Source organism: Anoplopoma fimbria, chromosome 3 (genome assembly GCF_027596085.1).
Source record: "Anoplopoma fimbria isolate UVic2021 breed Golden Eagle Sablefish chromosome 3, Afim_UVic_2022, whole genome shotgun sequence".
NCBI lineage: Eukaryota > Metazoa > Chordata > Actinopteri > Perciformes > Anoplopomatidae > Anoplopoma > Anoplopoma fimbria.
In genome coordinates, this window is record NC_072451.1 from 17,126,365 (window position 1) to 17,149,614 (window position 23,250).

The 23,250-nt window shown below is 42.8% G+C and overlaps 3 protein-coding genes across 8 annotated transcripts; all 3 read left to right on the plus strand.

The window, feature by feature from the left end:
- Nucleotides 1–2,515: 2,515 nt before the first annotated feature.
- amotl2b (angiomotin like 2b) lies at nt 2,516–10,425 on the plus strand. 3 transcript variants are annotated; one of them, XM_054626165.1, is made up of 10 exons: nt 2,516–2,708; nt 3,304–4,100; nt 4,635–4,803; nt 6,259–6,403; nt 6,520–6,609; nt 7,297–7,592; nt 7,705–7,880; nt 7,988–8,286; nt 8,472–8,600; nt 9,041–10,425. In XM_054626165.1, exons 2-10 carry the CDS (start codon nt 3,388–3,390, stop codon nt 9,127–9,129), a joined length of 2,106 nt encoding a protein of 701 aa, XP_054482140.1. In that variant the 5' UTR covers nt 2,516–2,708; nt 3,304–3,387; the 3' UTR covers nt 9,130–10,425. The 3 variants fall into 3 exon arrangements, with proteins under 3 accessions (XP_054482140.1, XP_054482149.1, XP_054482157.1); XM_054626174.1 differs by having other exon boundaries at nt 9,044–10,425; XM_054626182.1 differs by having other exon boundaries at nt 8,036–8,286.
- A 4,145-nt stretch (nt 10,426–14,570) lies between these two features.
- On the plus strand, nt 14,571–18,695 carry LOC129089048 (transcription factor E4F1-like). Of its 2 annotated transcripts, XM_054596378.1 has the most exons (5): nt 14,571–14,989; nt 15,973–16,060; nt 16,145–16,259; nt 16,347–16,605; nt 16,812–18,695. In XM_054596378.1, the coding sequence occupies exons 1-5, from the start codon at nt 14,678–14,680 to the stop codon at nt 18,192–18,194; spliced, it is 2,157 nt and encodes a 718-aa protein (XP_054452353.1). In that variant the 5' UTR covers nt 14,571–14,677; the 3' UTR covers nt 18,195–18,695. The 2 variants fall into 2 exon arrangements, with proteins under 2 accessions (XP_054452353.1, XP_054452354.1); XM_054596379.1 differs by lacking the exon at nt 15,973–16,060 and having other exon boundaries at nt 14,904–14,989.
- Nucleotides 18,696–19,327: 632 nt separating this feature from the next.
- LOC129089194 (zinc finger and SCAN domain-containing protein 12-like) lies at nt 19,328–22,867 on the plus strand. 3 transcript variants are annotated; one of them, XM_054596578.1, is made up of 5 exons: nt 19,328–19,680; nt 20,395–20,512; nt 20,600–20,702; nt 20,793–21,051; nt 21,458–22,867. In XM_054596578.1, exons 1-5 carry the CDS (start codon nt 19,402–19,404, stop codon nt 22,736–22,738), a joined length of 2,040 nt encoding a protein of 679 aa, XP_054452553.1. In that variant the 5' UTR covers nt 19,328–19,401; the 3' UTR covers nt 22,739–22,867. The 3 variants fall into 3 exon arrangements, with proteins under 3 accessions (XP_054452553.1, XP_054452554.1, XP_054452555.1); XM_054596579.1 differs by having other exon boundaries at nt 20,395–20,494; XM_054596580.1 differs by lacking the exon at nt 19,328–19,680 and adding an exon at nt 19,752–19,819.
- Nucleotides 22,868–23,250: the final 383 nt, after the last annotated feature.

Sequence of the window (23,250 nt, forward strand, 5' to 3'; positions counted from 1 at the left end):
AGGAAGTGTGGCACAATGGAGGACAAAATGGCCAGAGGCGTTGTCCCCAGCAGACACACACACACACACACACACACACACACACACACACACACACACACACACACACACACACACACACACACACACACACACACACACAGTAGAGGAAGTAGTGAGGTGGTGTTAAATGACACGGCCAGACATTTAAAAAGGTGGAGACTGTGCTGCTCCACACAGTGTGGATCTGAAGGGGAAATGCAAACATGTTCCACTTTGCTGACCAGTTGCCTCCATGTGAGCGCCGCCCACAGAGACGCAGTGTCTGCATGTTTAAAAAAAAAAAAAAAAAAAGCCCATTTTAGTATGCAGCATCCGAAACATGACAGGAATGTGTGTGTTTGTGTGTGTGAGTGTTTAATTAAGGAGGAAAGAGCCAGAGAGATGATGTGGACACATACCATCGTCAGTTCAATACCAACTCATTGTGTATAGATTTTAAGGTCTAATGAGATAAACAGCCTGAGGCCAGTGGCCACATACTGTACAACAATCAATCATCGTTGTGCTTTGATTGCACCCTTTTTTGTTTTGTCTGCTGTCGGCTTCTGGAGGGAAAAGGTGGATTATGCAGACGTGTGGCTGGTCTGTTATGACTAAAATCTCTGCTATTTAAAGTGCCCACAGTAAAAGTCAGAGTCCCTGTCTAAAGTCCTCAATATAGCATTTAGCTTCAAGTGGGTAATAAATAGCTCAGTCTTGTCTTTTGGCTCGGACAGAAATAAAGCCTGCCATAAAGATTTGCTTTCTCCCTCGAGGTCGGAAGTTTTTTATCTTCAAGATTACAAAAATGGATGTTCCCCATGTTGGAAAAGAAGATATAGAAATAAATTGAATGACCAATTAAATTACTTAATATGTGAACGGAAGGGGAGTTAACTACCCTCCTGACTTTCCAGCCATCCACATGTGTTGTGACTCTGTGTGTGACCCGGTCTCAGCAGGAGGACAACCCCTCTGTGTTTAAGGTCGATGCCCATCTGTAGCATTCTCCAGGCTCTGCTCTGCACCGTGTAGTGTGATGTTGGGTACAAAGAGCCACTGTGTGTAGTAATGGGGCACACGCAGACCTCGGATTCCAGTGGACAGCTGCCACACACCACACAGCACACAGCAACACACACTCAAACACAATCGAGGCATGCACAGCATCGACATACTTTCACAGACAAGAGGAGTTTCACTCATCCATAGTGTCCTGCAGAGAATGCAAGGAGCTTGAATTCCTCTAAGACAACAAAATTACAAGCAACCTAATTCTAGAAAAGTGCAAAGGTCAGAGTTGTAGAGCTCTCCCTTCCTCTATCTGTCACTTAGAAGACACAAACTACACATTAGAGAGACAATAGAGAGACACTCAATTAAGTACATTCACTCAAGTACGTTACTTGAGTGAATGTCAATTGTATGCACTACTACAACTAATACTTTTCAGAGAGAAATATGTACTATATATATATATATATATATATATATATATATATATAGTACAATATATATATAGTACAAATATATATATTCTATATAAGTAGAATAAGGTCAATATATCATTCATTGACCTTATTCTACTTTAAATCGACAGTTCCATTTTTTGTTTCTTTAAACGACCTAAAGATAATTGTTTTCTTCTTTTTTTACTTTACTAGGTTTATTCAATAGTTTCAGTTACTTTTTTCAGATAAGGATTTTAAATGCAAAATTTAGTTATAAAAAATGATTAATTTGAAGAGATTTAAATAATGATGGATGAGTCAATAATATCCAATGATATAATAATATAGCTTTGAGAGGGTTATTTTACAAATTTACTTTAGTGGGACAGTTCATCCCAAAATCATAAATAAATTGTATTATCTTGAGTAACTGGGTCATGATTTAAGTTTTTCAAATGTATTTTGGGGGGATTTGAGCACCACAAGCCGAGTGCCACATAGTCTAATTTAATGAAGAGAAGGAAGACATGGCTCTGTACCATATCTCCAAAATTGGGCAACTTACACCAAAACCATTGATGCAAATATGAATTTTAATTTGTGGTTGAATTGTCCCTTTAGTACATGTTTTTACTGATATTTCTGTTCAGTAAATGTACATATTTAATGCAGAGCTTTTTCCTCTTTTACACTTTTTCTAGGCTGAATACTTCTATCACTAAATTAGTCCATCAGAGAAACTAAAGTACTGAGAACTTCTGTGAACTCTCCCAGGAAGGAGCTTTTTGTACAAGAATACAAGTCAGACATTTTTGCCCTTTCACGGAGCATTAATGCATTCATTCCAAAAAAAAACCCTCATATTCCCTATCATATACTTCATTTAACTCCTCATTGGTAACGTTCAGGCGCAATGCAGCCTCTCTGCTCACCCCCCCTCCAGTGTGGTTTTACGCTTTTGATCCCAGAGGGACCTCGCGTTTTACATTCCTGGCATTCCGACCTCAGTCCCTCCTCGGTTACTTATTACCGCCGCCTGCTCTCTCCACAATCATTTCACAGCGAGAGAGGAGCGCGGCAGCCCGTCCGGGAGGAGGACCATGAGACACGTTTTGACGCGAGAATAAAATAACTCATGGAAATAGAGGAATTACTCTGACTTTTTTTTTTTTTTTTTTTTTTTTTTAAACGTCCAGATCGAGAAACAACGTTTCGTTACGATGAGCGCGTGAGCTGGTAAGAATAGACTTACTTCCCCCCTACCTTCGCCAAAACAGGAAAAAAAAAGCGAACACAAACACGAAGAAAGTAGCTCCATCGTAACTTCTAGTTGAAACTTTTGAGATTGTAGTGTGTTGTGTGGGAATTGAACGCTATGTACGGTGTTTTTTTTACGACGACAATTGTGCTATAAGAGCCAAAGATGAAGTTATTTTACAATGCGGTTTTGTGCGCTTTTGCTCCCCCGTGAGATTGGAATTTTTGGCGCATGCATTTTTTTTCTTTTTTTTGGGCTGCTGTGGAAAAATGTGTCCACATCACTGTATTGTCGCTGTTGTCGAATTATACTCAAGGCTACACTGTTTTCCCATTATAGTCGGGCTAAAACATTATTCAGGAAGCCTTTATGTATTTGATATATATATAAAAAAAAAGGAATATGTTGACATTCATTTTAATACAGTGTAGCAAGGTGTTGTTGTTATTGCCAAAGGCCTACATGGCTCAATCAGAGCCTTTCATCTGTGTGTAACTTTACAAATATTGATTTGCACCCTGTTTTATATGTCTGACTGATTGTACTTTATTCTCTCATTCTGCTCTGTTCCAGGTTCGCATTCGTATTTAAATATTTTCAAAATAAGGAAGAGTTTGACTGGTCTGAAGAGAAGATAACAACGTACACAAAAGCATTATGTCGTCCACTGAAGAGCCGTCTGGAACGGTCCTGCACCGGCTCATCCAGGAGCAGCTGCGCTATGGAAACCCCACGGACACACGCACCTTATTAGCCATCCAGCAGCAGGCCCTGCGTGGAGGCAGTGGAAGTGGACCCAGCAGTGGAGGGGACATGGGCAGGAGCCCGCGGTCCTCTCTTGAGAGTCTCACCCAGGAGGACCCTCCGTTCCCTCAGCTCTCTGCGAGGCAGGAGCCCCAGGGCCAGGAGCACCAGGGCGACTACCACCACTCAGAGAGTGGCTACCAGCTCTACCAGCTGCACGGGGAGGAGCTGCCAACTTATGAACAGGCCAAGGTGCACTCTCAGTATCTGGCCTCTCACTGGGCCCCCACAGGCTCCACTGGGCAGCTCCATGGAGGGCTCCTGCATGAGGGGGCCTTCCACGAAGAGGCTGATCTGATGGAGCTGAAGTGCAGCCACGTGCGGTCACTCAGTGAGCATCGCATGCAGATCTCTCTGGAGAGGAGTGATGCAGCTGCTAAAGCGGAGGCCATCAAGAGCACCTCTCACAGCTACCCAGAGCTTTCTTACTACGCACCACAAGGCCTCCAGAGCACGAGGCAGAGCATGGACAAGCGCACCCCGCCTCCAGAGTACTCGGCCCCCATCCAGGGCCAAGGATTTATCCCTCACCAGGTCCAGGAGCCGGTGCAGGCACAACAGCACAGGTACAAAGACAACTTCAGAGGGCATAATCTTGTGTGTGTGCATCTTTTTTTATTTATTATTTAAACCCCTTGAACATTACATCATATTCTGTGGTGTGGTTTTTGTACTAGAGCCAGACTTGCCTTCACCTTCCAGGACTCGTCATTGTGCTTCACATGCGTAAACACATACTTACCAATGTGAGTCACACTGTGGACTGCGTACCCATTTGCTTCTTGAAATTCTTAGAGGAGAACAAGTCCAGCCCTGCAGGTGTTTGTAATGCCTGGCATAGTGGAACAGGATAGTTTCACATGCTTGGGTTGCCCCAGATGCCTTTACAAAAGTATGTTCCTTATATAGGATTTTACATTCTTTACAGCCACTGGAGTCAACTTCTCTACTCGCTGATAGACGGGAATAGGAGAAGTATTTTAGATGCCTTGCTCTAAACTAAACCAAAGCTGGCTTCCCAAAAAGTGTTGATTCAGCCTCAAATTCAGATGCACATTAAGATAAGAGTTTATTTTAACTCAGCAACGTCTCTCTCATAGGTATGTCCAGTCGGGTCAGCCAGCTGAAGTCCCTTGCTACGGCTCATTCACCAGCCTGCCACCTGCTGGCTTGGAGGAACCCAACCAGGTGGAGCTGCTGCTGATGGAGAATGAGAGGCTGAGGCAAGAGCTGGAGGCACACAGGGAAAAGACTGGCCGTATTCAGAAGGTAAGGAGAGGATTTCCATGAGAGAAAATCTTAATGTTATTTATTGCGACAGGGGACGAACACCAAAACATCAGCTAGTTTTACATTTCATTCAGTGGAGTTTTTATTTTGCCCGTGAAGCCCAATAAAAGAAGGGGTTGTCACAACATCGGCGACTCAATTTTAGAGGGAAACACACCACAGTAATTTAGTTGCTGACCGGCCAGACATCATCCTCCACCCCCACACCTGTCTATGAAACCCAACCCGGGTCAACAGTTGTCACCCCAACGTCCAACTCCCGGCACACTCCCTCATCTGGACGGGACAGATGAGATCAGCAGCTGCTACCTTCCATACCACAGAGGCACAAACGGAGGTCACAGCCTGCTACTGTGTTTACACACTCCTTTCATTGTGAAGCTGACCTTGTGGGTGTGTGTGTGTGTGTGTGTGTGTGCGTGTGTGTGTTTTAGTTCCAGGGAGGCCATAGATTTTCAGCGTAATCTAGGGCTTGTCAGACAGCAGTTGATTGGGCTGTGACCCGCACACACAGCTGATGGGGGGGGGGGTCCGTCCATGGCAGGTGGTGGTGGGCTGCTGTGTAAAAAGGGAAAGGTCTCTTTTGTTTTTCAACCAAACAGCACACGTTTCCACCTTCTCTCTTCTTCTTTCCTGCTCTTTTTGTTATGGACTCTCCGACTAAACAGGCCTTAGATAAGCATATTTTCTTGATCAACGTGGTGAAACAACAGCTTCAGAGACATTTGACACCCCAGCCAATCTTTGCAAAAAATCCAGTCCGCTCTCTGTTGGAGTTCGGAGTTATGTCACATGGCTGTTGCCTTGTCTCAGCCTTAAAGAATTATAATTGCCGGGGTTGGAAAGTTTTCCCCGTCAGGCCGCAGCCCTGAGTAAACATGCCTGTGTGACTGCTATAATGGTGGGTTTCTCTTTGCCGTTTCCACAACCCAGGCACAGGCATGCACACCTTCCCTCTGCTGGCAGCCTTCCCGGAGCTCTGTGTGTGAGTGTGTGTGTGTGAGTCGTTGTGTGCATGTTAACTTGCGGTGTGTTGTGTACGTGCACGCTCCTGTGCGCTCATACACCTGGAACTAGAGCTATCAGCCCTCAGGAATGTAGATATAAATCAGTCTCATAGGGAGTGGTGCAGGCTTGAATTCCTTCTCAGAATTATACCACACACACACACACACACACACACACACACACACACACACACACACACACACACACACACACACACTGTGTGTACTGTATACACACAGTCCCATATATGTACCCTGTCTTACATAATGTATCTATGCACTGTAACAACATGAATCAACATTCCAGCTCCTCCCTGGCATGTGAAGTAGGTTAACCAAAAAATTCCTCTTCTCCACCTTCTCCTTTTCCGTGCTCCTCTCTCCGATCCTTTCCTCCATCCCCTCTTCTTTTCTTTCCTTTTTTCAGTTGGAGCAGGAGATCCAGCGTATTTCGGAGGCTTATGAGACACTGATGCAGGGCAGCTGTAAGAGGGAAAACCTGGAGCAGACACTGAGGAGGAGACTAGTGGCTGAGATCAGGAGGCTGCAGGACTTCAACAGAGACCTTAGAGGTATTAAACTACTTCCGCACAGACACGCATAATACCACGTTTAAGTATCCTACCATAATATCAGATCCAGACATATTTCACAACCTAATCTAATTCTAAACTTTGCTGCATTACAGAAAACTTGGAAAATGCCAGAACGCATGTCGCAAAAGAAGTAGAAGTAGCCGACCATAACCAGCACATCATGGCGAAACTCCTTGAACAAAGTGAGTATTTTATTCCGTTTGGCTCTCTGTTGCATCCTCCTTTGTAATCAACATGCTTGATTGGATCAGATCGTAGCATAGCATGGGGCCCTTTTTGTAGCTAAGGGCGTCCTGCATGCAGGAATTCCTCTTGCATAACCTCAGATTATTTGGTGAGAAGGCTTAATAATAGGGAATTCAATCCAAGCACATCTTTTGCAAAGGGAAACGAGCGGGCTCTAAATCACAGAGCAGCAGTGGAAGTGGTAGAAATGAGGTTCCCTCCACCTGTTGTTAGTGTGATTTATGGTGTCTGTTTAAGGAACTGGACTCAAGCAGAGTGGTGGTGTTTGTACGGCCTTGATGAGGAATGGCCTGTGCTATGTGGGTCAAAGGGATAGGGCGGCTTTCTCCCCCTTCCTCCTCCTCCTCCTTCTTCCTCTCAGCATTCCAGGAGTGCTTTGCTAAATGAAGAACACTGGCCGCCATGTAGCAACTCTGGTGCTTATTACTGTGGTTGGACTCAGGAGGGAGATATTATGGATTGAAGATCATATGTATTTGAGAAAAGAACCTCAGGCAGATTTGGAATGATTTCATCTCATAGCACATGTGCCCAAACAACCATTAAGATCATGACCATCAATCAACCATTCATCAAACATGTGATTAACTCTGCTCAACCTTTACTTTTCCTTTTTGCTTCAGACGAGGAGCAGAACTCTGAGCGGGAGCGCGTAGAGCGGGAGCTGGAGCGATTTCGATCCACGGCGGAGGAGCAGAGTCTGAGGTCGAAGAGACTCGAGGAGGCCCTGGACGCAGCTCGCGGACGAGGCCGCCAGCTCGAGGAGGAGTTGAGGAGGAAAAGGGCTTATGTGGAGAAGGTGGAGAGACTTCAGAGTGCGCTCGCCCAGCTACAGTCCACCTGTGAGAAGAGGGAGACCCTGGAGATGAAGCTGAGGACACGACTAGAGCAGGAGCTCCGGAGTCTGAGAGCACAACAGGTAAATATCCCGTCCTAGGAAACACCAAAAAGCCTGATTTCTGTACTTTATCCTTTTAGTAGTTTTAGTTTCCCTTGCCACCTGTTTTAAATCCTCTCTTCCTCCACCCCAGAGGCAGTCCCAGCCCCCAGGAGTGACCATGGGCTCCCTCCAAGAGCGTCTGCATGAGCGCGAGGAGCGAATCCTGGCCCTCGAGGCCGACATGGTTCGCTGGGAGCAGAAGTACTTGGAAGAGAGCACCATGAGGCAGTTTGCAATGGAGGTGGCCGCCACGGCCGCGGCTCAGAGGTAAACATCTTTTGCTTTACATTTGCCCAGACATCCCACGCACACGTGTTTTTTTTCAGCTCATTTGAATTTGAGTCAAGCCCAGAACATTATTTTTTCCTTTGCAGAGACACCACCATCATTAACCACTCGCCTTGCCACTCCTCTAACAACAGTTTCAACGAGGACCTGCCGGTAGCTGACTACAGGAATCAGGAGATGGAGAACAGGATCCGCGCTCTTTACGCTCAGATCTTGGAAAAGGACGCTGTGATCAAGATCCTCAACCAGCGGCTGCATCAGGACCAAGGGCGGAAGGACGAGCAAAGTCCCCGCACAAACCTCCTGAATATTGCGGAGGCCCCTCTCCGACCGGCCTCCTCCAACCCCTCCATCAACACCGCCAAAAGCAACACAAGGAGTAGTGGTGAGGATCATAATATAATTAATAATTATAATTAGTTTCAATGGTTCTAAAGCTAAGCAGCCTACTTTACTTTTTACATTTACACATAGTCTAGTCAAATAATCTTCTGTACTAGTGCAAGCTGCTGAAAAAAAAAGTATGATTTTCAGGTTGAAGCACTGCTGACAGATACGGTTGTCTTTTAGGTAAGAGTCTTTCAGATGATCAGACTTCGCCACCTCGGTTCTCCTCTCAGTCTGAACCTGGAACGCTAGAACGGCAGGTGGAAGCAACCAAAGCCAAGGAGGCTGCCAGCACAACTCGGCTCAACAGCGGTGAGTGATCTGTCAAACATGCAGTGTGATGTTTACGGGGGCCAATAATCCATCCAATGCTCTCCATATAAAACTTGAATGATTAATAATTTGCACTCATTTAATAAACGGGCCTTCACAAGCTCAGACTCCACACCACAAAACACACATACAGCATTTATGGATGCTCAGATTGATTCACCATGCCGCCTCCTAACCAGCCAATCAGATAGCATCCGTCCAGGTCATGGTTCATAATGGGGGGGATTGAGGAATGTGCATGGTTAGGAAATACTGTGGATCTGTTGACTGAGCATATTTACCAGAGTGATCTGTTTGAGTGTGGAAAATCTCTGTTAACCTTTACTCATTGATAGCTGAGCTCTATCTAGGACATTCACCCACTGTTTTAGCCTCAGAGCATTTATATTTTTATTCATTCTCTCCTTTTTTCCCCCCAGTAGACAAAGCAGCGCCCAAGAAGTTGCTCTTAAACCCCTTCAGAGGAGTGGATGAGCTGGAGTCAGAGGCGGTGGAAATCTTCATTTAAAAAGAACCGAGAGGTGGACTTTGAATGAGGGGAAAAACTAAACAATTCTGAGAATCTGTGAAGAGTGCAAGTTTTTGAATAGTGAGTGGATTAAATATTGGATGCAAGAATGTCGTGGAAAGTGGCCAACGCACGAAGAGAAGAAAAAAAAAAAAAAGGACTGTTTTCACATTTTTTGAGAAAGAGCTGTGCTCCGACTCACTCCCTCTCAATAAGCTGAACAGCTGCAGGCAGTCTGCCCAACTGGGAGAGAAAAAGATGAATCTTCTGAGGTACTTGGACAGTATTGTGGATTGTAATACGACAACAGAGAGTGTATGCCAAAATATTTATATATATATATATATATATATATATATATATATATGTATATATTATTGCTGCTCCCCCCCTTTATTTCCCCCTTTACCTTCCCTCCCAACCCAGTGAATTAAGAAGCTACATATTTATCTTACCTGGTTTCCACATTCCCCAAATATTAACTTAAGCCTCATGCTCTTCTAGACAAATATTCAATAAAAGGTTATCTGTGTGACCTCCGTGCACCTCCTCTCCCAAAAAACAAGTCAATCTGAGTAACCTCATTCCCATCACGTGGATCTTATCTGTTTGGAACACTTCCCTTTGTTCAATAATTTAAGCTTAAAACACATGAAACACTGCTGATTTGAATGCTCTCACTGTCCACTTCTCCTGAGCTCGAGTAGCTGGCTCTGCAAAGGCTCAGAGGTGTGTGAACGGTGGGTTGCGTAATATATAAAAAGACAAATCGATACAGACACAGTGTCGTTTGTCCTTTTTGGAAGGGTGTTGCATCATGGTGTTGATTTCATCATTTGTTTTTCTGATGACTTTTTCCTTCTCAAAGTATGTTTGCATGTGTGATTACGGTATGTGAGTGTGTTTCCTGATGTGGTGATTCTGCTGGTCCGGTTCACCATTGTGGGATAAAAGTTGAAAACTACACCGTGTTGTTGTTTTATTGTGTACTGTGAGCTTTGAACTAACAAACAGGTTAATTATTATTATTATTATTATTATTATTATTATTATTATTATATATTTTATACAGATGTTTGTATTGTTTTAGATATGATAGTGCTTTGAGCAGGCTGCCAAAGAGTTTTATGTATGTTTGTTGTAAGTTATGTGCCGACAATCACGGTCATGTCAAGCTGTACACAACCAACCAAGTGTTGACTTAAAACAGACATTTCTGTGAACTTCAAACAATATGAAGGTTTTTACAGTTGAATTCATGCAACATTTCATAATGCAATAAAATATTCTAATATACATTAACTGGCTCGTTGTCTTGAGAAATGTTTCATTTGCAGAAATCTAGATCATGCTAGTTTTTATTTCTCTGACATAAAGAGGATCTTAAATACGCTCCTAATCATTTAAAAACGTATTAGTTGTTCTGGTAAATGTTGTCTTCCCGTTTCCTCTCACATTGTCACCGTACCTCCTCATGCCTGTGCTCTTGTTCCAACACAGAGAAGAGTGCTCTTCATTATTGAATGCCAGAGCTGCATTCTTTTGGGTTCAACTTTCTCGGGTGGCCAGCTCTCTTGTTCTCCTCTTGCCATGAAGAGCGTGCTTGACATAGATCACATTCTCATAGGGACACGTAACCCTACAAGTGACAAAGACAGGTTTCTCCCGGATTAGCCTCTAATGCCTTTTGAAATTCCTGTGCGCCTCCATCAACCTTTGCTAACATGTGCTGCGTTTACTAAAACCTTTAATCGCCTCCGATTGAACCCGCATACAAAGGTGTTTATGAATTATTTCAGGAAGTGCCGTGGCATGTGAAGATGAGGGCATGGAGAGCTCTGTTATGTGGTGTCAGTTTCAGGATGGATCTTTCTCTCTTTCACACACACAAACACACGCACACACACATGCACACATAGCGCCACAGATGTCAACTTGTACCAGTTTCGGCCAGTTATGCAGCGCTGACAAAGAGGATTCACAATGCATCAGGACAATGACAATGACAATGAATGCTTTAGTGTCATCAGGGGCCACTCATATGTTTCAACAGTCATCGTTTTGAGTGCAACATGTGTGTGATATTTGAAATATGGCTGTGGTAGAGAAGATTTCATACATTTTAATTTATGATTGTGGAGCTGTGTGGAGCAATAAGAAGTGTGACTTTTTGGTTCCATGTTTGGTTTGTTACAATGAAAACATGTCACACAACACTTCTAATAATTTTGCTGGCTTTATTCACCAAATGTTTTTGGACATCTTGGTTGTTTTGGTGTAATACATTTTGCTTAGATGTTTTTTCGCAAAACTATTCCTTTCAGGCGAGTCTTAGTTGATTATGAAGGTAGGCTGAAGGGTAATCACAAGTTATAAAGCCTTCATAAAGAGCTCCTCATTGCTACCAAAACAACAATTCAGAACAATAAAATACTGGACTCTATTTCCATCATTGTCTCTGGTATTTTCACAATCCATTAACTTTGCCAAGCATCCTTTATGCTGAAGTGTCCTTGAGGAGGACTCTGAATCTAGTTGCTCTGACCTCCCTTTGGAGGGAGGAAGTAAAACACTGAATGTCTCTGTTAACTACATTACAATTTCTTAGTGTTACACCAGTCGATACAAGGGCATACAATTGTGGCACATGCCCATCCAAGCTCAGTGGCATCGAAGGTGAGTATCAAGACATCACAAGAATACAAGAGAAAAGTATCTGCTCTCTGACATTATACCTTATTAGTGATGTTTTTGACCCAACCAAAAGGGGAGCTTTTAGTCCAGTGTGATCGTACTTTTATATTGTGTTTACATACTAAAACATGTCAGATTTATCAAAGTAGGAAAGCAGTGCGGGTGCTTCTCACGGAGATGCTTGTATGTGAAAACACAGATCAGGAACTGGTGGTATGCGAGATGCCATCAATCTTATTTATGAACTTAGAGCTCTTATCTGGCGTACTGACTGACAACATTGTGAAGACTCGCCAACATTCCTCCGTGAATGTGAATGTCAGCTAACATGTTTCGACTGCAGCTCCCTCTCTTTCCCAGAATTCATATGATGAAGGAGGATAGAACGTAAATGGGAGTCAGGGGTCAAATTCCTGTTGTGCTCAAACATCCGAGAATATTTAATTCTCTAAACTTTTTGGAACGGTATTCCCCTCATTCCTCGGACTCAGTCACATGGGAACTTCATGTTGACAGCAATCACCATGAAAGGAACGGGTTTGTTGTTGTGTAAACCGTGGAAATGATCTTCTCACACTGGCTGTTTGTGTGCACTGACGGATTTATTGCCCCGTCCGTATGTTTACAGTTTAACAGCACATTCCTACCGTGCATCAGCCACTGAAGTTTCAGCACATTCAGCAAATATGCTGTCACTGAATGATGATATCAAAGTAAGTAAAGTGGGCAATTGGAATTCAGATTGTCCTCGAGTCACATCGGTATGGTAATGATATTACTCTATTTCTGAATTAGGCCAAACACTTATTAAGAACAGGGACTTCGATTCAGATTTCTGGGGACTAAATAATATCTGCTGTATCCATACCACAAGCATGTACACACATACAAACAAACACAAGGATACTAAAGAATGCAGAGGCAGTGTGATGAGATATTGATTGGCTGGCCTCCTCAGGGCAGATATATGCAGTGCTGATTAATGGACACATGGAATACTTTGTCAGATACGCAGGAAGCAGACATCCTCAGTACGGCAATCCTCAAAACTCAGTCATTTCGTAGGGCCCTATATGTTTTGGATATTAGTGATATGTGTTTCATGCCCACAGGAGAGTAACTTGTCACCACCTACTACACAAGCCTGCAGTTGTGAGTGGCATTCCTGTTTGTTAAGGGGCCTTATGTTTAAAAATTACCCCAAACACAAAGTTCAGCCACAAGTCGCTGCTGTGGGCTTCATTAAAAAGTCAGTATTATAATTGAAAGCCAGGCTAAGATGTCTACTGATTTTCAAAAGAAAGATCCCAAATACCATTTTGTTCTATTCTTCACACTCTCATATGTGTATACTAATGTACATTTTTGGATTCTTAAAAAGTTGTTCATCTGTTGAAATATTTGAGAAACTTGTATGACTGGACATAAACATAATGTTCAATGTGTCAATGTTTGGGTCTCCTTACAAATGTCCCTAGATACATTAAATAGTTAAAAGACAGAATTCAATGCCTCTTGTGGATTATTCACACTTACAGATCCTCTGAGACTCAAAAAATGAGGCAAGCCCTGAATGCTCCACCTCCTGGAAAACACGTGTTCTTTGTTCTTTGACTTGGGGGGATTAGATCTGTTAACTGTTTTACAAAGCTAAACACACACACACACACACACACACACACACACACACACACACACACACACACACACACACACACACACACACACACACACACACACAGGTCATCTATTGGGAATGTATGACTGGCCACCTCAGGAGGGTTTTGTGTGTGTTTTAACTGTAGGTTGCAACTTGTTTTAACTGAGTTATCTACTTTTATTACTCATTTTTATTGTTTATTATATTGTATTTTATATTCTGCTTGACATCATATATTAATATTCTAATGTATTATAGTTCTTGAGTATCTAGTTTAACTTTATAGGTTATAAGTTCTCTCATGCAAATGAAATCTAATTGGGACGTCCCCTGATCAAATAAAGGTTATAGTGGTAAAGCCTTTCATACACATATATATACATTCCAAATGCCATAGTCTGGCATAGTGCCATAGTTAACCTAACTAATGACTTTTACTTAACTTCACTCAGATCTTTAGGTTGTCTGAATGGACATTTTATAGTTAACTTCACTAAGTGATGTAAAGATCACAATAGTCCAAAACTGGCAAAACTTTTGAAGTAGAACAGCACCACCTACTGGACAATTCCGATGCCTACAGAACGCATCTGCACTTTGTCATTATCAGTCTATTTTGAAACTTTCAAGGGACTCAATTCGGTTATTTCCTCATATTTTCTATTCATCACCTGCTACAGAACCTTTATATTAATGACAAATCTGTTGATGGAGTCAGTGTGTACGCAAGAGGGAATGTCCTGACCCTGGTGCTGACCCAAACACAGCCGTATCTGGTCAATACACTACAGGATGTCATACTGCTAGTTTAATATCACCACCATGGCCTCCCTCGTGTGTCATGCTGGCTAGTTGTAGTTAGTGTCAATGACTTTATCTGCAGGTAACTAGGCATCTGTCACCTTTGGTCTGCAGGGTTTTTAAAGAGCCTATTAATCCTTGTTAGTTGTTAGTAATAGAAAACATCTAGACTCCCATAGTAGATTGAAGCACCACTGTCCGGTGTACGCCTGACAACAAACCGTGCGTACCTATCCATAAAACCCCGCCCACCCAGTCGCCATCACTACAGTCGCAACAACGACTAGCTAATCTAGGTTAGCGCTGTCGTTGAGGTCGGAAGTGGAAGCCAGAGTCTGTGCGTCTCTTCGTGGACACTTAAAACGCGGCCGGACCCCGTTACTTGACCCCACGATGTGCTCCGTGGTCGGGTGTGATTCGGGGCGTCGCGGTGCGCAGCGGTTCAAGTTACCGGAGGACCCGGAGAGGAGGCTGGAGTGGGTCCAGTTCCTCGCTACAGTCAATAAGCAGCGGTTTAAAGAGTCGTCCTGGACGGACATTACGATCTGTAGCGAACACTTTAAAGAATGCTGTTTTGACAACAGGACATCCGTCCGTTCAGGTGTGACTGACGAGGTCCAGCTGACGTTAAAACCCGGTGCTGTCCCATCACAGTGTCTCCAGTCAGAGGAGCCTGAGACACATCTGGAGAGCCAAACATGTGTGGTGAGTCAGCTTTGACAGATGTAAACATAGGATCTACCTCACTTAAACATCATGACGATTATCACCTCATGCTGCATCCTACCTTTGACATATACAGCCTATAGTATATATATATATATATATATATATATATATATATATATATATATATATATATATATATATATATATATATACATAAATGCACTTATCTGGGATTGTTTGTTTTGTATACATAAAGCCTAAACTAAGTTAATGGAGTAAATTATATTGCATCCTGTTACAGTGAAGATTTTCTCTTTTCCCCTTTACTCGTTATCAAATAAAGTTAAGACACATTAACAAAGCAGAATTACAAAAGTGACAATTTTATTGTCAAGTAAGATTTTTTTCTGTCTTTTTATTTTAAAACACAAGTGTGAGGAAGTATGAGCCATTTATACTGTAACGATTTAAATTTGTTGCGTCATGTGTTCGTTGCATGTCTAACTTATTCCCTCAGGGTCTCACATTTGAGACTCATGAGAGAAGCGATGCAGTAGGTAGTAAAAGTACAGTAGGCTAGGATGTCCTGCAACACTCAAGCAAGCACACCAACACAGTAAACACACAGCAGCACAAGGGTTATGTCCTGACCTTTTGCACTCTAAATATGATTCAAAAGCAAACTTACTGGCAGTGCCAATCCACATCTTGTATTCTTGCATGTTGCCTCAGATGTTGCTTGTACTCACAGGTGCATAATATGCCATTAGTGATTTAGCCCTGTAGTGCTACCACCCAGTAGTCCTCGGCAGGGCTCAGTAATAAGACTTCCCCGGGGCAAGTTAACCGCCATGTCGGGTTAGTAAATCTAGCAACTCACATTTTTTTTCAGAGCTGAAAATGGAAGTAAAGTAACTCAAACATATGGTACTTTAACATGGACCAAACATAGCTTTGACATGTATTGTTTGTCGCTTTTGGTTACAACTACACACTTTTACTTTTGTTACTTTGTGTAGGAGCCTGAGGAAACCACAGAAGTTGCTTGTCTGTGTGATCAACTTAAAACATGTGATGGCCCTACTGCCTTTTCTGAAGAGTCAATGGGTAAAAGTGTTTAATTATAAAAATGCGTTATTGAGAATGAAGAGCAGTGATGTATTTTCTCACACTTTAAATCTTAACTTGCAGCTGTCCAAGGAAGCCCAGTCCCAAGAGGCGTCTCATGTTCAGCTGATGCTTCAAATGCTTTTGTATCTGGCGAAATGCAACCAAAACATATGGATTTTGATTTGATCGGAGAAAAGTAAGTTTTCTTAACTTTCTGCTTACTTTGGCTACTTTTCGCATCAGGTTGATGTTTTAATATTTATTCATTTACATTGATTTTCAGAGCTGCACTTCTGCAGATGAAAGGGAAGTACGTCGTGAATGAAAAACGTCTCCTCCAGCTGTTCAGACACAAATGCCCGTCATGTGGCTCCAAAGTGAAGATGGAGAAGGTCACCTATGGGTTGCTCATCATTTTGAACCAGCAGTGTCTTCAGTGTGACTACAGAAACCAATGGAAAAGCCAAGTCAATGCCAGCGTCCCAACAGCTGAGAATCAACACCTGACGGAAGTAGTAGAAGTAACTCCACAGACCCAACAGGTAGTACTTAAATAGTCAGACATACTACTATAAATTCAGACATTCTGCTTGTGGATGAAACATTGTGCATCCCAGAAAGTATCTTTAAGGAAACCACAATCACACACCACACTTTTCAATATTTACTATGCCATATTTTTGTGAGTTTTATAAACCGCTTGTAGTCTTAAAATCTGACTCACGCCCTCCTTGTCATTGTGTTACAGGCTGTGCCAACGGGGGTCACGGGGGTCCATGAGATTGTTGCTGTTATTGATGAGGAGAGTGAGCCAATCGATGAATCGAGTGATCAGGGGGACCTGGATTCAGACGAGGATTGGAAGCCAGTGAATGGCTCTTCTCGTGCTAGAGTGCTAATAAAGAAACCCAAGGGGGAAACAGAAGAGGAAGAGGAAGAAGAAGACGACAGTGACGAAGAAGAGGATGAAGAAGAAGACGGTGATTATCCTCCACTTCCTGTCAAACACAGTCGGCTCTGCACAGAGTGTGGGGTGCTCTACAATAAACAGAGGCCTCACACATGTGAGCACAAAATTAGACCCTTTTCTTGCAACATTTGCGGTAAGAGATGCGTTAGTGACAAAGCCTTGATTACTCACAGCAGAATCCACGATGAAAACTACGAGTATCAGTGCAAATACTGTCACGCTACATTTAAAACAAAGGTGGACAAAATCACCCACGAGCAGATCCACGTAATTCAAGGAAAACCCTATAAATGCCCCGACTGTCCAGAGAGTTTTGCCACAAATAAGGAACGCAGAATCCACCTGGAGGATCACAGAGGCCCCCAACAGCTAAAATGTCACATCTGTGGCATTGACTTCCTCTGGCCACTTTCTCTGCAGAGACACTTGGCCGTGCACACGGGAGATAGGCCGTTTAAGTGTTCAGTGTGCCAACGTGGCTTCAAGCAGGCGGGCCACCTGAAATCCCACATGCGTCTGCACACAGGGGAGAGGCCTTATAAGTGTCAGCTTTGTGACAAAAGCTTCAACCACAACGTGAGCTTGAAGAGTCACGTCCAGCGTTACCACTCACCAGGCTCTGGACGTGAGCGGATGAAAGAAAAGCTAAACAAAAGGGCAAGTGACACCGGTGATGCTCAGGATTATGGGAACAATAGAGGTGCAGATTCAGGACTTGACAATGTGGAGGACGAACAGGACACAGAAGAGGAGGCGCAGAGGGAGATCACATATAGACCTAAAAAGAAAAGCACAGGTAGGCCCATAGGAAGGCCTAAGCGCCATGAACCAGGCAACATAGCGGAAGGCCAGTCTTCAAACACCAAGTCTGGAAGACTGCAAGCACAGAGGTCAAAGAGAACACAATGCAGGGATGAAGAAAGTGAGGCCAAGCCAAGTGACAGTGGCACATCCTTTGATTCGGCAGAGGAGGAAGAGGAGAGCTGCAGGGATGCGAAGAAGAACACAGTGAGATCAAGGGGGAGACCAGACCATTCTGATAGTGACTGTGATTTTGACCCAGAAGAAAGAAAGAAAAGGAGGTACAGCAGCCAGAGCAGTGGTAAAAGCTCAGGGAAGCGTCGGGGAAGACCAAGGAGAAATCCTAAAGATGACTCTTAGAATGAACTGAGCTAGCAGGCAAAGCATGTTCACCGAGACAAGAATGTAATTCAATTTGATTGTCTTCTACTGTTAAAGGATGCAGATTGCAAACAACTGAAACTTTCCAATGTGGCAAGCATGAAGTAGAACTACGGTGCCCAGCACAAAAAAAAATGTAAAACAGCTAATGGCCCTGTCTTAAGCAAGGGTCTGGTTTGTCCATCTGGGCTTCTGTAGAAGCATGGCAGACGGATCCAAGAAGAGGACCCCGCTCCGTATGTAGATATGAACAGCTCATTCTAAGAGAAACACAACGATTCTTATTTTTCAGGTAATTTTTCACTAAAGAAAACATACTTATTAATATTGTATTACATTTCTAAGAAATATATCTCCCTAAATTATGCACACTGTACCTTTAAGAGAAGCTCTTGCTTTGAAAATACCTTTGAACCCTGTTACCTGATCAAATGGTCAAAGTGGATGAAAGTATATTAAACAGGGCTGATGTTAAGCGCCTGCGTCCTTTTCTGTTGTACGTTTATAAAACTTAAAATACTGTCATTTGTAATGATGATTGATGTTTGACTTGCCTTTAAATGAGTCTCACGTGCTGCTGAGAGGAGAGTTTGATTTACTTCAGTGTAAATCTAACAGGTTAACTTTAGTGAAGGTTTATGTGTGAAACCATTGAACCTAAAAGGGGTTTGGTGAATTTTTGAACCTGTTAGAAGGAGGTTTTTCCAAAGAATCTGTTCTATGACATTTTAATTCAGTGGAGTGAATAATGCGAGGTTTTATAACATAGAAGTACTTATTTTGACAGATAAACCATGCGTTTTGTTTTGTCAAACCTCTTTGACAAAATGTACTAAAATAATACATTAAACAATCTGCATGTTGCTATTTTACATTTACTTTGGTAAAAATCAGAGCGTAGTAATGTCTGTGCACGTTCACTGAATGCGTGCGTGCTCCCGCGGCCAAGGGGGAACGCTTGCTCTATTAAGAGTAACGAGCTAATTTATCACGACAAGCCGGGATACGCGTGATATCAAACCACGCGAACCCCACCAATCAAAACCCCGCCCACTCCGCTGCCCGCCAGCAGATAAGCTAACATTTAGCTTCTGACTGTTTGGCATGTGGAGACAGGAGTCCACACCGAGGTCTCCGTAAACATTAAGGTGGTCGGCCTCCTCTTTAAACGGGAGGACGGAGCAGGATGTGCTCCGTGGTCGGGTGTGATTCGGAGCGTCACGGTGCGCAACGTTTCAGGTTACCGGAGGACCCGGAGAGGAGGCTGGAGTGGGTCCAGTTCCTTCTTGAAGTCAACGGGCAACGACTCAAAGAATCGTGCTGGACTGATATCACTATTTGCAGAAATCATTTCAAAGGAGATAGTTTTATAAACCTGACTCCCTCTGGCACGGTCCAGCTAAAGTCCGGTGCTGTCCCGTCACTGTGCGTCAAGTCAGAGCCAGACGAACCTGAGCCGCGTGAGGTGAGGCTGGAGGATGTGATAGTCCTGATTTGACATCAACAATGAGTACAATACAAATACACAAGTTACACCTTCATAACTTCGACAGCACAACAACAAAACGCCACTGACCGATGATGACACCATTATGTTCTTAGAGGTTTGTTTGTTTGTTTTGATGCACACATCCAACTGAGAGGGCGGAGTTAACTCACTATGTGTAGCACACTGGTTTTTATTAACAAAGTGTTTTCAATAGCCACTAATTGCTTGTTAATTGCTTATAAAATGATTACATAATTCAAAAATAATTATTAGAAAGCAGGCCAGAGCCACAGAACAAATATAGTTGTCGAGTATACCGAATGCAGTTTTTGGTAGACAATTTGGTGTGTTAAATGGTTTGGTTATTCCCCTTCCAGGTATGCTAGGTGTTTTATACTGAAGATATTCACACATTTCTTTATTATAAATAAACAAATTATCCCATCAACAAACATATTAAAAGGAGTTATATATGTAGAATGTAGAGTACAGATGCATTGAGCCATTCACCATTAATATGGACCGTAAACTTATTTTCCCATAAAATAAATCATGCAGTACTGTAAGGTGCTTTCAACGGAAACATCAACCAAACTCAACTGTTGGGGTATTGTTTGTAAATGTTGTTACAGCAACACACAGAGAGTCATTGCTACAACTACAATCTGTTACCTCTGTTACCTTGTGTAGGAGCCTGAGGAAACCACAGAAGTCGCTTCTCAGTACGATAAACTGAAGAGATGTGATAGTCCATCCTCCTGTTCTGAAGAATCAGGGCTGACTTCAGCAAGTGAGGAACTTGACCCTTGTATGTGTTAATAAGAACAATAATTGTGATTAATCATTCAAATGTATTATTTTAATGTGAATAATGAATGTTAAATTTAATTTGTAGCTGCCAGAGAAAGCCCAGTGCCAAGTGATGATCCAGATGCTTTCATGTCTGATTATGGTCAGATGCTACAAAAGGTTGTGAACATCGATATGATCAGGGAAAAGTAAGCTAATCTTGAACGGTTGTACTTTGATTATACCAGGCTAGCTTTTAAAAGCTGCATCTCACTAATTAAATTCAACTCATGTTTCAGAGCTGCACTTCTGCAGATGAAAGGGAAGTACGTCCTGAAGGAAAAACGTCTCCTCCAGCTGTTCAGACACAAATGCCCGTCATGTGGCTCCAAAGTGAAGATGGAGAAGGTCACCTATGGGGTGCTCATCATCTTGAACCAGCAGTGTCTTCAGTGTGACTACAGAAACCAATGGAAAAGCCAAGTCAATGCCAGCGTCCCAACAGCTGAGAATAAACACCTGACAGAAGTAGTAGAAGTAACTCCACAGACCCAACAGGTAGTACTTTAAAAGTTGGACATACGACTATCCAAACACACTGTGTCTGTTTGTGCATCCAAGAAAGTTTTTACACTAAAAACATACACAGTATACACTCTCATGATTATATATTTTGGATATGTTGGTTTTTTAAACATTATTGTATTATTGTAATTTTGTGCAGTTGAGTGTGCCAGCTCTAACATAAATAGGTAGAGCTGAAACGATCATTCGGTTAATCGATTACTGTTTTGACGGGGAAAAAAAAATTTGTTGATAATTTCACAGTATAACTTTAAAAGTTATTTAATACGCAGTTAAAACATGCTGCAATTTCTTATCTTTCCGCTTCTCATTACAATAATCATTGTGTACAGACTCTGAAAATGCCGCACTTTACTTGTACTCATTAAATCTTTCACAGATGATGTCAACAGATGACAACTGCAGCAGTATCACAGACATGTCTGAGATGGCCCCTGTTGTTGATGATGAGAGTGATCCCATAGATGAAACGGAGGAATCAGGTGACGAGGGTGACACGGATTCTGATGAGAATTGGCATCCGGAGGAGGATCTCTCAATGGTGAATGAGATTTATGATGAATCTGAGGAGGAAACTGAAGATGAAGAGGATGAAGAAGAAGATGGTTATCATCCTCCACTTCCTGCCAAACACAGTCGGCTCTGCACAGAGTGTGGGGTGCTCTACAATAAACAGAAGCCTCACACATGTGAGTACAAAATCAAACCCTATTCTTGCAACATTTGTGGTAAGAGATGTGTTAATGAGATCGCTCTCAGTTCTCACAGCAGAATCCACGCCGAAAACTACGAGTACCGTTGCAAATACTGTCGCGCTACATTTAAAACAAAGGTGGACAAAATCACCCACGAGCAGATCCACGTAACTCAAGGAAAACCCTATAAATGCCCCGACTGTCCCGAGAGTTTTGCCACAAATAAGGAACGCAGAATCCACCTGGAGGATCACAGAGGCCCCCAACAGCTTAAATGTCACATCTGTGGGATTGACTTTACGCAACAAGGTTTTCTCCAGAGACACTTGGCCGTGCACACGGGTGAGAAGCCGTTTAAGTGTTCAGTGTGCCAACGTGGCTTCAAGCAGGCGGGCCACCTGAAATCCCACATGCGTCTGCACACAGGGGAGAGGCCTTATAAGTGTCAGCTTTGTGACAAAAGCTTCAACCACAACGTGAGCTTGAAGAGTCACGTCCAGCGTTACCACTCACCAGGCTCTGGACGTGAGCGGAAGAAGGGTCGAAGAAACAAAACTGTTGTTGCACAGGAGGATGGGAACAACAGAGGCTCAGACACTGGGCTTAGTGGTAAAGAAGAGGAGGTGCTGAAAGACAGAAAAGTATTACCAAAGCGTAAAAGGAGAAGCACAGGTCGACCCAAAGGAAGGCCGAAGAGAGATTCAGCAGGCAACTTGGGTGAAAAGCAAGGCCGGCGTTCAAACACTAAGACTGCCGAAGCTCAAGAGCACAAGTCAAAGAGAACACGCCGCAGTGATGAAGAAAGGGAGGGCGAGCCTACCCAAAGTGGCATGATCTTTGACCCAACAGAGGAGAAAGAGGGGAATAGTGAGGAAGTCACATCCAACACAAGCAGATCAAGAAGAAGAAGGACAAAACATTGTAATGGTGACCCTGATTTTGACCCAGAAAAAAAAAGGAAATAAGCCAGAAGAGTGGTAAAAGCTCAGGGAAAACCAGGAAAAAATCAAGTAGTTGAAGACAATGAACATTGAAAAATAAAAGTTGAGTTGGCATTTATTAATAGAAATACCATTTAGAGTGTCCTACACATACGTGAAATGTTTCCGATGATATATTTTAACAATTTAAGTATTATCAGGGAACTGAACACGAATTCTTAGGATCAGTTCTTTTCACACTTCATTGCTTTTCACCGTTAAGACATAATGTCACTTTGTTCCCGTTAAAAATGAGTAAAATTAGATTCAAGTGGGATAATGTTAGTTGCCTATTTTCCTGTTGCATATGTTCCATGATTCCATAATATTGTTATGTACTAAATACGAAGTCAATATAACTACATATAAGTCAATATAAAGCAAACCAAAATACTCTGTATCATACCACTAGGGCCGAGTGTGTCTGAGTTCAACAGCGCCATCTGCTGGTGTTGTCCTGAAGCACTGACGAGGAGGATGGGATATGTTTGATATAA

Coding starts and splice junctions, on each gene's coding strand:
- amotl2b (XM_054626165.1), top strand. CDS start 3,388: ATGTCGTCCACTGAAGAGCCGTCTGGAACGGTCCTGCACCGGCTCATC. Junction 6,404..6,519: donor CTTCAACAGAGACCTTAGAG/GTATTAAACTAC, acceptor GCTGCATTACAG/AAAACTTGGAAAATGCCAGA. Junction 8,601..9,040: donor CACAACTCGGCTCAACAGCG/GTGAGTGATCTG, acceptor TTTTCCCCCCAG/TAGACAAAGCAGCGCCCAAG.
- LOC129089048 (XM_054596378.1), top strand. CDS start 14,678: ATGTGCTCCGTGGTCGGGTGTGATTCGGGGCGTCGCGGTGCGCAGCGG. Junction 16,061..16,144: donor CTTTTCTGAAGAGTCAATGG/GTAAAAGTGTTT, acceptor CTTAACTTGCAG/CTGTCCAAGGAAGCCCAGTC. Junction 16,260..16,346: donor TTTGATTTGATCGGAGAAAA/GTAAGTTTTCTT, acceptor ATTGATTTTCAG/AGCTGCACTTCTGCAGATGA.
- LOC129089194 (XM_054596578.1), top strand. CDS start 19,402: ATGTGCTCCGTGGTCGGGTGTGATTCGGAGCGTCACGGTGCGCAACGT. Junction 19,681..20,394: donor ACGAACCTGAGCCGCGTGAG/GTGAGGCTGGAG, acceptor TACCTTGTGTAG/GAGCCTGAGGAAACCACAGA. Junction 20,703..20,792: donor ATCGATATGATCAGGGAAAA/GTAAGCTAATCT, acceptor CTCATGTTTCAG/AGCTGCACTTCTGCAGATGA.